General features: G+C 58.5%; 1 protein-coding gene across 4 annotated transcripts in view; it reads right to left on the bottom strand.

Moving 5' to 3' along the window:
- The window catches only part of ARHGEF10 (Rho guanine nucleotide exchange factor 10), a 62,089-nt gene that overhangs the window by 2,438 nt on the left and 47,275 nt on the right, over nt 1–12,376 (bottom strand). For all 4 annotated transcript variants that reach the window (XM_027962651.3, XM_042241501.2, XM_027962649.3 and 1 more), the window contains 3 exons: nt 10,630–10,772; nt 4,761–4,935; nt 1,390–1,512 (listed from right to left, as the gene is read on the bottom strand). In XM_027962651.3, the coding sequence (XP_027818452.2) occupies nt 1,390–1,512; nt 4,761–4,935; nt 10,630–10,772 (441 nt within the window). The remainder of the gene's footprint in view (nt 1–1,389; nt 1,513–4,760; nt 4,936–10,629; nt 10,773–12,376) is intronic.

Genomic DNA, 12,376 nt, shown 5'->3' with positions numbered 1-12,376 from the left:
GAGGAGAGTGAAAAAGCTGGCTTAAAGCTCAACATACAGAAAACAAAGATCATGGCATCCGGTTCCATCACTTCATGGCAAACAGATGGGGGAAACAATGGAAACAGTGATAGATTATTTTGGGGGCTCCAAAATCACAGCAGATGGTGACTGCAGCCATGAAATTCAACTACTCTTACTCCTTGGAAGAAACGTTATGACCAACCTAGACAGCATATTAAAAAGCAGAGACATTATTTTGCCTACAAAGGTCCGTCTAGTCAAAACTACAGTTTTTCCAGTAGTCCTGTATGGATGTGAGAGTTGAACTATAAAGAAAGTTGAGCACTGAAGAATTGATGCTTTTGAACTGTGGTGTTGGAGAAGACTCTTGAGAGTCCCTTGGACTGCAAGATTAAACCAGTCCATCCTGAAGGAGATCAGTCCTGAATGTTCACTGGAAGGACTGATGTTGAAGCTGAAACTCCAATACTTTGGCCACCTGATGCGAAGAACAGACTCATCTGAAAAGACCCTGATGCTGGGAAAGACTGAAGGCGGGAGGAGAAGGGGACGACAGAGGATGAGACGGTTGGATAGCCTCACCAACTCAATGGACACAAGTTTGAGTAAACTCTGTGAGTTGGTGATGGACAGGGAGGCCTTGCATGCCCAGTCCATGGGGTCGTAAAGAGTCAGACATGACTGAACGACTGAACTGAACTGAAAAAAACAGGGTGTCCTTCCAATTTCTGTTTAGAAGTGCATTCCCCCCAGAGCACTCTCTGCTGGGGCTGTTGCTCCCCCCGTACGCGAGTGAGGTGAGACACATCTCGCAGCCCTGAGCTTGGCCTTGCAGGTCGCTTCCTGCTCTTTCTGCATCAGGCCTCGCTTCTCCATCTGGCTGCTTCCTGAGACAGGCTCCTGAAGGGGAAACCTAACTCCTGATGCTACAGCGTTTTCAGGTCCTTGACACCCAAGTGCTTTCCAAAAGGCCGTGCCCATTGGAGCGCCTCCCAACACTGCACAAAGGCACGACCGAGCCTGCTCAGGTGCTGGTCTCTTCTGCAGAGCATACCAGCATCCGTCTCCACTGAGTAAACACGAATAGCAAGGCAGAAACTAACAGGTGGAGAAAGAGGTAACATGAAAACATGTTTTGAGGATGAGGGTCTCCCTGGACCACTGATGACAGAAACAGGAAAATAAAAGCATGACCTGATGAAATCCAAGTTGATAAACACAGTCTTTACAGGGCGAAATGAAGGAAAGAAGGGTGGGAGGAAAAGAGAGCGAGAAGCCACCGAAATAATTCATACTAAGTGAAGCCATAGCTGGACACAGACCCATGGGCTCAGTGAGCGTCCGGGACAGGAAGAGGCCCCAGAGGCGCACGCGGCGTGCACTCACCAGTCACCTTGGGGATTCCCTGCAGACGTGGGACAGGCAGGGCCACCACGACACCCAGGCTGGTGCCCACCATCAGCAGGCCGTGGCAGACGAGCAGGCTGGTCACAGACAGCCGCTGGTGCCCTGGACGGAGGGACAGGAGAGCTTGTGCCTGCAGCCCACGCTCGGGGGCAGCGGTCCCGGGAACTGCCCGGAAACACTGCAGACCCCCCGAGCGCTCCCCGAGCCACACCTCCCGGGCAGCAGGTGTCGCCAGAGCCCTAAGCTCACACTGCGATGCTGCAGTCAGATGAGGAAGACTCCGAGGGGTGGGCGCGTCCCGGCTGCGCCAGGACCACACGGCCATGGCCAAGGGACAATCCGGGCACGACACTCTGGGCACCGCTGGGCCGGCGCTTCCAGAGCCGAGCGCATCCCCCGGAGCCGTGCAGGGAGACCATCTACTTCCAGGCAGAGCCGCACGCGCACACACACGCACGCACGCATGCACATACACGTCAGACAGCGGCCACCGTGAGCCAGGGCCCACCTGCACAGAGGAGACCCCACTGTGGGTCGGGCTCGCAGGGCAGCCCACCCCAAGCCTCGGAGGGAAGACACGACTGCACACTGCACAGAGAGGTCTGGGACAGGAGAGGCCCGAGGTCTGGGCAGCTCTGGGAAACACTGAGACGAGGCTCTGGAGTCCCAGGGAGGGCCGACTCCGGCCCCGTGGCCACCCCTCTGCGACCCTGCCCCCAGTAGCAGCGCCTCCAGCAGGAGCTCAGCCGGGTACCATCCAGCGGCTCCCTTCAGCGCTGCACTCAAGCGCAAGACCACCGTCCAGGCTGCTCCCGGGAAGCCAGGAGGACACTTAAGAACAGCTGGACCCTTCTGTTCTCCAGAAACGAGTCATTTCCAGCTTCTCTGCATTTGACCTGAAGTTCCCCTTAGATAAACAGTGTGAAAATGAATGGTCTAAACGCAAAAGCCAAAGGCAGGTCAGCATGTCTACAGAAGTCCCTTTATGATTACTTTAGCAGCAACAACCACCACCGAACTGAAAGAACAGCTACGGAAGCCAAAGAACTGGCTTTACTTCTGAACAGGCGTGTGGCTTTCGAGACGCTAGTGTAGAGTTCCCAGGAATCCTGAACGCGTGCCTGGGGGGCGGCTGCGGCTCTGGCAACGCCTAGGACCGGCATGTCTGCCTGCACCTCAGTCTGTTCCCTAGCTCAAACAGTCACTCTTGAGTCTGGCTTAAGTTGCTGAATTCCCTTCTGATGTGACTGATGGTACTTAGAAAAGCTACAGTGACTTTTTGATTAGATAGAAAATGTGGCTGTTTCATTTGGTGGCGTCACCCCTGGAAGGCGCTGCGTTCGCTGCTCGGGCCCTGCGAAGGCCGATCTGATGCGCACTCAGCACGCTCCACCCACCCTGCTGCCCTGGACACAGCAGGAAACAGCTGCATCCTGGTGTCCCTTGTGACACCAGGAACCACACTCTGAACCTTGGCTGGAACCCCCCATCCCCAGAGCAGAGCTGGGAAGGCTGATCGGCTGCCCTTGCGAATGTGCGTGCTGACCCAAGGCGCCACCATCCACTGTCTGCTGAATCCAATGCGGTTTATGGCAAATGTGTGGCACTAACGGTGCTCAGAGTGAGCTCCAGAGAGGATGGAGAGAGGTGACTTGTCGCACAGACCTGGCCCACAGGGGTGCTGGCCAAGCCCCCGTAAACTAAACAGGTCATCAACACCGTGACAAAGACAGGCGTGAGTTACAGTATATATTTTTTTCCTCTTATTCCTCCTGGCCTGGAAAGTCTTCATTTCTAGAACCTACTGGGATCACACATTCCAAGAGAAAGAGCACACAGAGACAGGTTATGTGTTACTGCCGTTTCTGCATAAAATGCAAAGCCCACTCGGCGGCCTTGGGAACACAGCTGTAGAATGAGGCTCACACACGCGTGTCCAGGGTGATGGGAGCCCGGAGGCCGGGAATGCCACGGGCCCGCGGGGCACAGACGCACTGACTGAAGGCCTGAGTGTCAGGCAGAACACCACGAGGCACTCACTGGGCACCGCTGGCCCGAGGGTAAAACGATTCAAGAAGAAACGCGAGAGGGGTTCCCTGCTCCCAGATCACCGGTGCATGGAGAACCAGACCCGCGGCAGAGAGCTGTCTGAACATCCTAGCACCGCCGTCGGTGAGGCTGCGGCCGAGTTCTGCTCTAACTTCCACCTTCCTCACGGCCCGCCACACCTGGCGGCTCCCAGTCCAGGAGTAAGATACGAGACGCAGACAGAGCGCAAACCCCCGGGTGCCGCCGAGCTGGTGAGGATGTCTCACACGTCACGCTGACACAGGGCCCACGCCACCCAGAGACTCTGTCCTGACGGGCCGCAGCTCAGGAGGAAAGGACCCAGGCCGGGGGCACTCGGGGCGGAGCGGGCGGGGGGGCAGGCGCGGGCCCGTGGCAGTGGGCAGGGCCATGTGGGTCCTGAGCCTCACGGCAGGAGCCACGCTGGTGGGTGAGACACAGCATTAGCCAGGGGCGGGGAGGGGGAGAGAGCGAGATGGGGCCCGCCCGCAGCCCAGCACACACGGGCCAGGGGCCTCCTGGGCTCTGACCCTCAGGGACTGGGGGCCGGGGCGCCTGGGGGCCTGCACAGATCCGCTCACACCACGCAGGGCGGCCTTTGCTCCGCCAGCAGCCAGGAGGGGCAGCCAATGAGGGGAAGGACAGGACGCGCCTGAGGCAAGAGCGGGCTTCCAGAAGGCCCGCGGAGACATGCACACGTGCCAGGCAACACACTACTACATGCTACATGCACATACACACTCATACACACGGGCCACGTGCTGATACACGACAAGCACACGTATATACCTAATAGCCACATGCCTACACACACACACACGCGGCCCGCACGCCCCCCGCTCTGCACGCTGGCTGCTCTGAGTCCCGCTGTGGGAACACCCACCCTCCTGCGGCTGGTGGAGCCCAGTGTGGCCGCTCTGTGACTCCCCAGGGACCCCACTCCCTCCAGCCGGTCTCCCCTGTCCTCTGCTCCTCCACTTCAGGTCCTGCCCCGCCCCGGGGCCGCCCTGTGACTCCCCAGGGACCCCACACCCTCCAGCCAGTCTCCCCTGTCTTCTGCTCCTCCACTTCAGGTCCTGCCCCCCCCCACCCCGGGGCCGCTCTGTGACTCCCCAGGGACCCCACTCCCTCCAGCCGGTCTCCCCTGTCTTCTGCTCCTCCACTTCAGGTCCTGCCCCCCTACCCCGGGACCTGCTGACTGCAAGGAATGGTCCTGACCCTCGGCTCTGGCTCTGAGGAGGGGCCCTCGCCGGCCCATGCCCCAGCCCTGGGGAAGGCCCCACCTGGCAGCATGTGGTGGACGGGGGTGGCGATGTTGACGTCCTGCAGGTGCTTGAGTGTCTCCGTGTGGAACAAGCGGAGCGTGGACCCCGAGGTGAAGGCGACCCAGATGCCCACGCCGGCGATGGCCATGTGTGAGACCACCATGCCCTCCTCCTGGTGGGCCTCCAGCTGGCCCTGCGGAGACAAGGGAATGGACACAGCGTGGCGTCGGGCGCTGCGCGCTGAGTCTCGGGCGGCCTGTCATCCCCCCATCCGTGTGCAGTGTCCAGCCGGCGCCCCAGACCTCACCTCCCGTCAACCACCTGCCACGAGGGCACTGTCACCCCAGACCCAGGGGCGCTGAGCAGCGGGCCCTGGACGCGTGCGGACCCATCAGCCCCCAACCTGAAGTGAGCGAGGGGCCGCACTGCCCGTGGGGAGACCCGGGAGGCAGTGGGCTGCTCGCCTGCTCTCAGCGCCCTTCCGCGTCCCCCACTCTGGTCCCTGCATGGCCGCCTGCTGCTGCTCTGTCTGGCCGGGTCCCCCCAGGCCTCGGGGCTGCGTGTGCCCCCACCTCCATCCTGACCGCCCTGCTCTGGGAGAACCCTAGGAGGACCCCTGCACCCTGTCCCCACAGTGGACAGCTGGTGCTGGGCAGCTGCAGTCACTGCCAAGGACTGGGGGTCAGGTGGCGTGAAGCCTGGCAACTCCGGGAGAAGGAACAGCATGCCCACAGAAGCCCTCTTAGTCCAGAGTGGATCACAATCCCGCCCCACTCCCTGCCCTGGAGAGAGGTCACTGAAGACCCCCTAAGGCTAGGAGGCAGGCTCACCCCTGTCCTGGGGCTGCTCCTCAAGCGCTGAGAGCAGGGGGCATTCACCACCCGCGACGCAGGCTGCGCACCGTCCTCGCACGCACATGGGAAGGGTCTGCTGGCAAACCTTCCCGCCGCACCCACACCGCCAGGCACCCCCGAGCTGGACCGGAGGCGGACCTGCGAGTGTGCTTTTATTTGGATGGGGATTCCGGTCCCTAGGCATCACACCCCGTCTTAAGTGAAGGTGGCCCCGAGCAGCTTGGGGGGCTTCTGAGGGCCCTGCACAGGGGCTGGAAAGCCTGGGGAGGAACGGCCGGGAGTCACCCTGAAGCCAGAACTGGGGCACCACCAAGATTCTGGAGCCGCGGCGCTCGCGGCTGAAGCACACACCTCCGGCGCCGCTGCAAGCCACAGCCGCGTTCCCTCCGAAGGCAGGCCCCTCCCACGCGCATGTGCCCCTCCCACGCGCATGTGCGCTCCCACAGAGTCTCCCGCACGTGCAAGCGGCTGCGCCAGCCCTGCGGTCAGGAAGGCGCCCCGAGGCCTCAGGGAGAGGCGCTCCCGAGCGCACGCGGAACGCCGCGGTCCGCCTTCCGGGGAAGGACGCCTGCGGCCGGCAGCAGCTCGGGGCTCGGCTCCCGCACGCCGTCTGCGGTGCGCCACTGCTCCTCTGCTGCCACTGCTGTCTCCGTGGGGGAGACACGGGGTCTCGCGGGCGCTTCCGTCTGCGTTGCCCTGAGGACTAACGATGTTGTGCGCCCTTCCCTGCGTGCGCGGGCCAACTGGGTATCTTCCCTGTGGAATGGCCCGCGCAGACCCTCGGTCCACCTCTGAACCGGGCTATTCCTGCTCTGACTGCTGAGCCGCCAGTTACGTGAGCCGTTCGCTGCACATCCTTGGCGGGTCCGTGACTTCCCGAGGGTGGACCCTCCACTCTGTTGGCAGCCTGCGGAGGGGCTGGGCTGCCCCACCCACGCCGTCACGTGACAGGCACAGCGGTTCCCTCCCTCTTCTGTGAACCGGTGCAGACCCCTCGGGAAGCCCACTGCCCAGACGGGGCTGCAGGAAGCGGACGCCCGTGTCACCCCACGCCCTGCGCACCGCCGAGAGGGTGGGCGGCCGGCGTGAGGCCCGCGTGCGGACACTGATCTCCCGTGTCCGGCCACCTCCGAGGGAGAGCTCAGGACAGCAGGGCCGCCCCGGCAGACAGGGCCAGGGGCCCCCCAGAGAGGAACAGGGCGCCGCGGGGCCATCCCCGCGCTCCCAGAGCCTGACGGAGCGCCGTGCCCGCGGCCCGCTGGCGGCCGACTGTCTCAGCTCAGCGCTGAGGCTTCTGCAGGGAGCCCGGAGGCCGCAGCCTGGGTAGGCGGCTGGTCCCGCCCCCGCCCCTACCCCGCCCGGAGCAGGCCCGCTGCTTCTCCCGGACCACAGTCCTGCAGGTCCTCCGGTCACGTATCTCCCAGGAGGAACTCACTGGCCAGTCCTGGTGCCCCCTGGGGCCCCACGCCCACCAGCGCATCGTTCCCTCCAGAAGGGCCTCAGTCCCCAACCCGCTGCCCTCCACCTGCAGGCACGGGAACTCTCCCACGGAGCTCTGCAGTAACGTTCTCAGTGCAACCTCACCCCCCTCCCCTCACCGCGTCGCAGAAAATCCTCCCAGAAGGCAGATTTCCTCACATCTGGTCCGAGTTTAAATCCCTGCCCGCCCACCGCCTCTGGAACACAGCACGGAGCTCAGGGTCACGCAGCAGCTGGTTCCGGAAACAGAACCCAGCACACCACCTCGTGGCCGCAGCCTCCGCCTCGCCAGCCCTACCCAGGTGGGCCGTGCCCCCAAGCCCTACACGGGCCAGAGGCTGACAGCCCCCGAACCCAGGCGAGGCCTCAGCGCCCTGGCCCAGCCTATGCCCCTCACGCCCCCACGCCCACGCCCACGCCGTTTCTGGGCCATAAGGGCCCAGAACCACCTGCTCACGTCCTGGCACCCATCAGCCCGGCCCTGGGACATTGTGGGGGACATTGTGTGTCCTTCCTTCTGGGGAAGCCCGCCCCCTCCCCCGGACAGGGCCGCTTTGGGGGTCAGGTCCCTGCATAGAGGGCCCCTGCGTGGTGCAGTGCCTGACAGCTGGCATCTTAGAGGCAGGATGTGAGGCCTGGCAGACCCAGAGCTGTCCTCACCCAGACAAGCCCCCCAGGGCCAGCAGCCAGCGTTGCCCTCATCCACCCCGGGCACCGTGGCCCGCCCGTGAGTTCTCCCCGTGTGCCGGCACTCTGCACGCGGTGAGCGCAGGACACGGCTCCCTGCGTGACAGCACTGTGAGTAAGAGCTCGTCTCAGGACGCTCGCTTGCCTCCTGCTGTCTCAGAGGCCTGGTCTTCTGTTTGAAAACGGGAAGTGTGGGCAACAGGGCACCTGAGTCTCCTTCTACCATGAGGTCGTGAGGCTCCAGACTCCAGAAGCCTCGGAGGGGCAGGGTCCCAACCCTGAGTGGATGTCACAGAACCGGCCCACCCGTGGGCTCAGCACTGTCCCCACTGTGCCCTGCGTTCTGTCTTTCTACAGAGTGACCGGAATTAACTCGGAAGAGACGCATCAACTCAGAAAACACTCTGCTACCTTAATAACGTTTCCGTTTCATTCTTCCCATTTTCCCCTTCAGCATCGGGGGTGGGGGTAGAAGGAAAGCGTTCTGCCCTTCTTTCCTTCTGCCTGTCTGTCTGCAGTCAGGAGCACTGCACGCTGCAGGCAAGCGTAAGAAAGAGCAGGCCTCGATGGAAACAGCTCCAGTAGGAAAACTGAGACCGAAACTAAACCGCAGCTCCCAGACACAAAGCTGCATGGTCAGCACCTGCAGAGCCCGGAATGTTCCGCCGGCTCCCAAAGGTCAGGCTACCTTCCGAGCTGCAGCCGTGTTCCCAAAGCTCGACGTTTTCCTAAAAGGCACGAAATGAGTCCCAGAAGAGAGGCTTTCGTAGCTGGGAAAGAGAAAGAAGCCTGACCCCCAAATCCAAGCGAAGCAGCTCCATTTCACGCACTGAGCATTCACGGTTCCCTGTCTGCTCTCCCTGACCCGGTGGTGGGCAGGCGGAGAGTTCCATTCCCACAGCACTGGGCACATGGCCTGCCCACAGCAGCACCATGACCCTGAGCTGGCCCTGCACCCTCGCCACCACCTGGACCCAGGCCAACCACCGCCGAGCAGAGGTCACTGCAAGCACACTCGTATGCCGCTGAACCTCAAACACCCTTTCCTTCCGAATGTACATCGTACCTCACCTCCTGCTTGACCCAACCCAGAAAGAGTGCAGCCTCGTGACCGTCACGGCACCACGCCGTGACTGCCCAGGGCACCTTCGGGAACTCTCCCAGCAGCAGCTGCCCACATTTACCCTACACCCCAACCCCCACCAAAGAGGGTGGAGACCACCGTGATTCAGATCTCTAGAGCTACACCAACAGCCCACTGTGGTCTCCCGGCACGACGGAACCACGGGACAAGTTACATTTTTAATAACAGCTTCTCTCTATATAAATACATCTACTCATTTTGGTACTAAAAATGCACAGAAAGGAGGCTCTTACTTAAATCCAAATAAACTATTTCTGAGTATCCAAGATTTACAGCATACACGCTCTTTGAAATTTTTGAATGGAATATATTCTGATGATTATAAGGTGGTACTGTTATGTTAGCCTGGAACTGCCCTGGTGGTGGCTACAGAAACCACCTTTCTGGCTTTTGGTATGAACTTCTGACAAAACTAATGCACAGGTTTTGGAGAAATGTCCTAAAGCAGCGGTCCCCAGCATTGTTGGCACCAGGAGCGATTTCATGGAAGACAATTTCTCCACGGGTCGAGGGGGAATAGCTTTGGAAGGAGACAAGCGCGTTACATTTACTGTGCGCACTACTTGTATCACCACAGCAGCTCCACCTCAGGTCAGCAGGCGCTAGACCCTGGAGGCTTCGGACCCCTCTTCCAATGAAAGGTTATTATATTATTATTCCTTCTGTGTGAAAAGACGTTGAAATACGACCACCGTGCAGTGTGGGGCTGACTGGGATGTGAACTCTGACTCTCACTAGCTGACTGATAAGGTGGTGCTGCTGAGGTGCACAGCGGGAAAACCTGGTTCCAGCAAGAGGTTTCCACGCTGAGTCTCCTGAGCAGGCGCTGTGGTCAGTGACTTCACGCTTCACTGAGGGTGTCTTACTACCCTGAGGTACGTGAAGTAAGAAGGAGCAGATGCAGAGAAGCAGAAACAAGTTACTACACAAACACTGAGCAGGGATTACCCTGGAGGGCCAATTGTGGGGACTCAGCGCCCTCACTGCCGGGACCCTGGGTTCAATCCCTGGTAGTGGAACCACAATCCTGCAAGCTGTGCGGCACAGCCAAATGAAAAACAAACGGGAAACACTGGGCAAAGCCAGGTTTCTCTCTTGCCATCAGCCCCATCTCCTCTCCTGCTGAGCGCTGACCCTTTGTCACCCGAGGAGGCTCTGTCCTGTGGGCCCCGGGGAGGCCACGTCAGAAGCGCGGAGGAGCGGCTTGTGGTCCAACGGCCAGCGCACCCCACTGTCTGCGCCTCGTGTCTGTGGCTTCGTTTGGGCTCTAATGTCCCTCCGTCCACAATGCCTCCAGGGTAAAGAGTTGGGGTCTGAGACCCAGCTCTGATTTCTCCAACAGCTGTCATCTCTACTGAATAAATCTGGTTACCGCACTGATGAGAAACAGCTCTTCAATCAAACACTAAGCTTCCATATGTCCCTGAAGACTTCCCACTATGTTCCTACCAAACACATTTTTTAAAGTAACATTAATACTAATCAGCAGGTACGCAATGCATAATTATCCCATGGGTGTGGCTGGAAAAGGGCTGTGGGATCCTCAAGTTAATCCTTCTTCCCATGCCAAAAGAGGAGGGCTCTCCCCTTAGCGCAGTGGCCACGGGCAAGACGCTGCCTGAGCTTTCTACAGGCGAGGGCCGTGCCTCAGCCACGCCTGGGAAGTCACTGCACTGGTGCACGGCGTCTTTCCCACACGGCGTCGCCACTTAAAACAACTTACCTCCACGGCGAGAGTCTCCACACCGATGATGGAAACTTGACCTCCAGACGCCGCCCAGAGCGTGTCTTCCATCAAGAGCAGACTTCGAACTGGGAGGACGCCTAACTTAATCACCGTTTGAGGCTCCGAATTCCAGGATCCATCTTAAAAGAAAATATTTCTTTCAATTTCATTCAAATTCATTTCTCAAACTGACATTTCTTCAAAGACGACACAGAGATGGCTAACAGGTACATAAAAAGATGCTCAGCATCACTCATCATCAGGGAAATGTAAGCCAAACCCGCAGTGAGATACCACCTCACACCCGTCAGAATGGCCATCACCAAAAAGGCAAGAAATGACAAGCGCTGGTGAGGATGCAGAGGAAAGAAGCCTTGTGCACTGCTGCTGGGAATGTAAGCTGGTGCAGCCACCGTGGAGAAAGGTATGGAGGTTCCTCAGCAAGCTGAAAAGAACTGCCACACGCTCCAGCAGCGCCACTGCTGGGCACGTATCCATCCACACAGAACAGAAACACCACTCTGAAATGAGAACACACCCTGCAACGTTCACCGCAGCATTATTTACGACAGCCGAGACGCAGAAGCAGCCTACGCTGCTGCTGGATGAACCGACCCAGAAAACGCGGTATGCACACACACAATGGAATATTACTCAGCCATAAGGAAGAATGAAATCTTGCCATTGGTGAGAGCATGGATGGACCAGCAGGACTCGATGCTAAGTGCAATGGGTCAGAGAAAAGGAAACACTGTTATGGTCTCACTTATCTGTGGAATCTAAAAGAGCCAAACTCATAGAAACGGAGTAGAAGGGTGGTTGCCAGGGGCTGGGGGTGGCGGAGACAGGGAGATGATGGCCAAAGGGCACAGACTTCAGTTATAAGGCGAAAAGCTCTGAGGATCTAACGCACAGCATTATGGTTACAGTTAACAACATACTTGAAACTTGTTAAGAGAAAGGACCTTAAATGTTCTCAGAACAAAAAGAGCAATGGCTAGCACGTGATGCGATGGGGGTGAGAGCTAGCACGTGGTGGTGACCACTTTGTTACACGTACGTGTATCAAGTCAAGATACGGTGTGCCCTGTTGGTGGGAATGCAAACTAGTACAGCCACTATGGAGAACAGTGTGGAGATTCCTTAAAAATTGCAAATAGAACTACCTTATGACCCAGCAATCCCACTTCTGGGCATACACACCGAGGAAACCAGAATTGAAAGAGACACATGTACCCCAATGTTCATCGCAGCACTGTTTATAATAGCCAGGACATGGAAACAACCTAGATGTCCATCAGCAGATGAATGGATAAGAAAGCTGTGGTACATATACACAATGGAGTATTACTCAGCCGTTAAAAGAATTCATTTGAATCAGTTCTGATGAGATGGATGAAACTGGAGCCGATTATACAGAGTGAAGTAAGCCAGAAAGAAAAACACCAATACAGTATACTAACACATATATATGGAATTTAGGAAGATGGCAATGACGACCCTGTATGCAAGACAGGGAAAGAGACACAGATGTGTATAACGGACTTTTGGACTCAGAGGGAGAGGGAGAGGGTGGGATGATTTGGGAGAATGACATTCTAACATGTATACTATCATGTGAATTGAATCGCCAGTCTATGTCTGACGCAGGATGCAGCATGCTTGGGGCTGGTGCATGGGGATGACCCAGAAAGATGTTATGGGAGGGAGGTGGGAGGGGTTCATGTTTGGGAATGCATGTAAG

Source organism: Ovis aries, chromosome 26 (assembly GCF_016772045.2).
Source record: "Ovis aries strain OAR_USU_Benz2616 breed Rambouillet chromosome 26, ARS-UI_Ramb_v3.0, whole genome shotgun sequence".
Taxonomy (NCBI): domain Eukaryota; kingdom Metazoa; phylum Chordata; class Mammalia; order Artiodactyla; family Bovidae; genus Ovis; species Ovis aries.
Note: the sequence above shows the minus strand (reverse complement) of the source record. Positions and strands in the feature narration are given on the sequence as shown.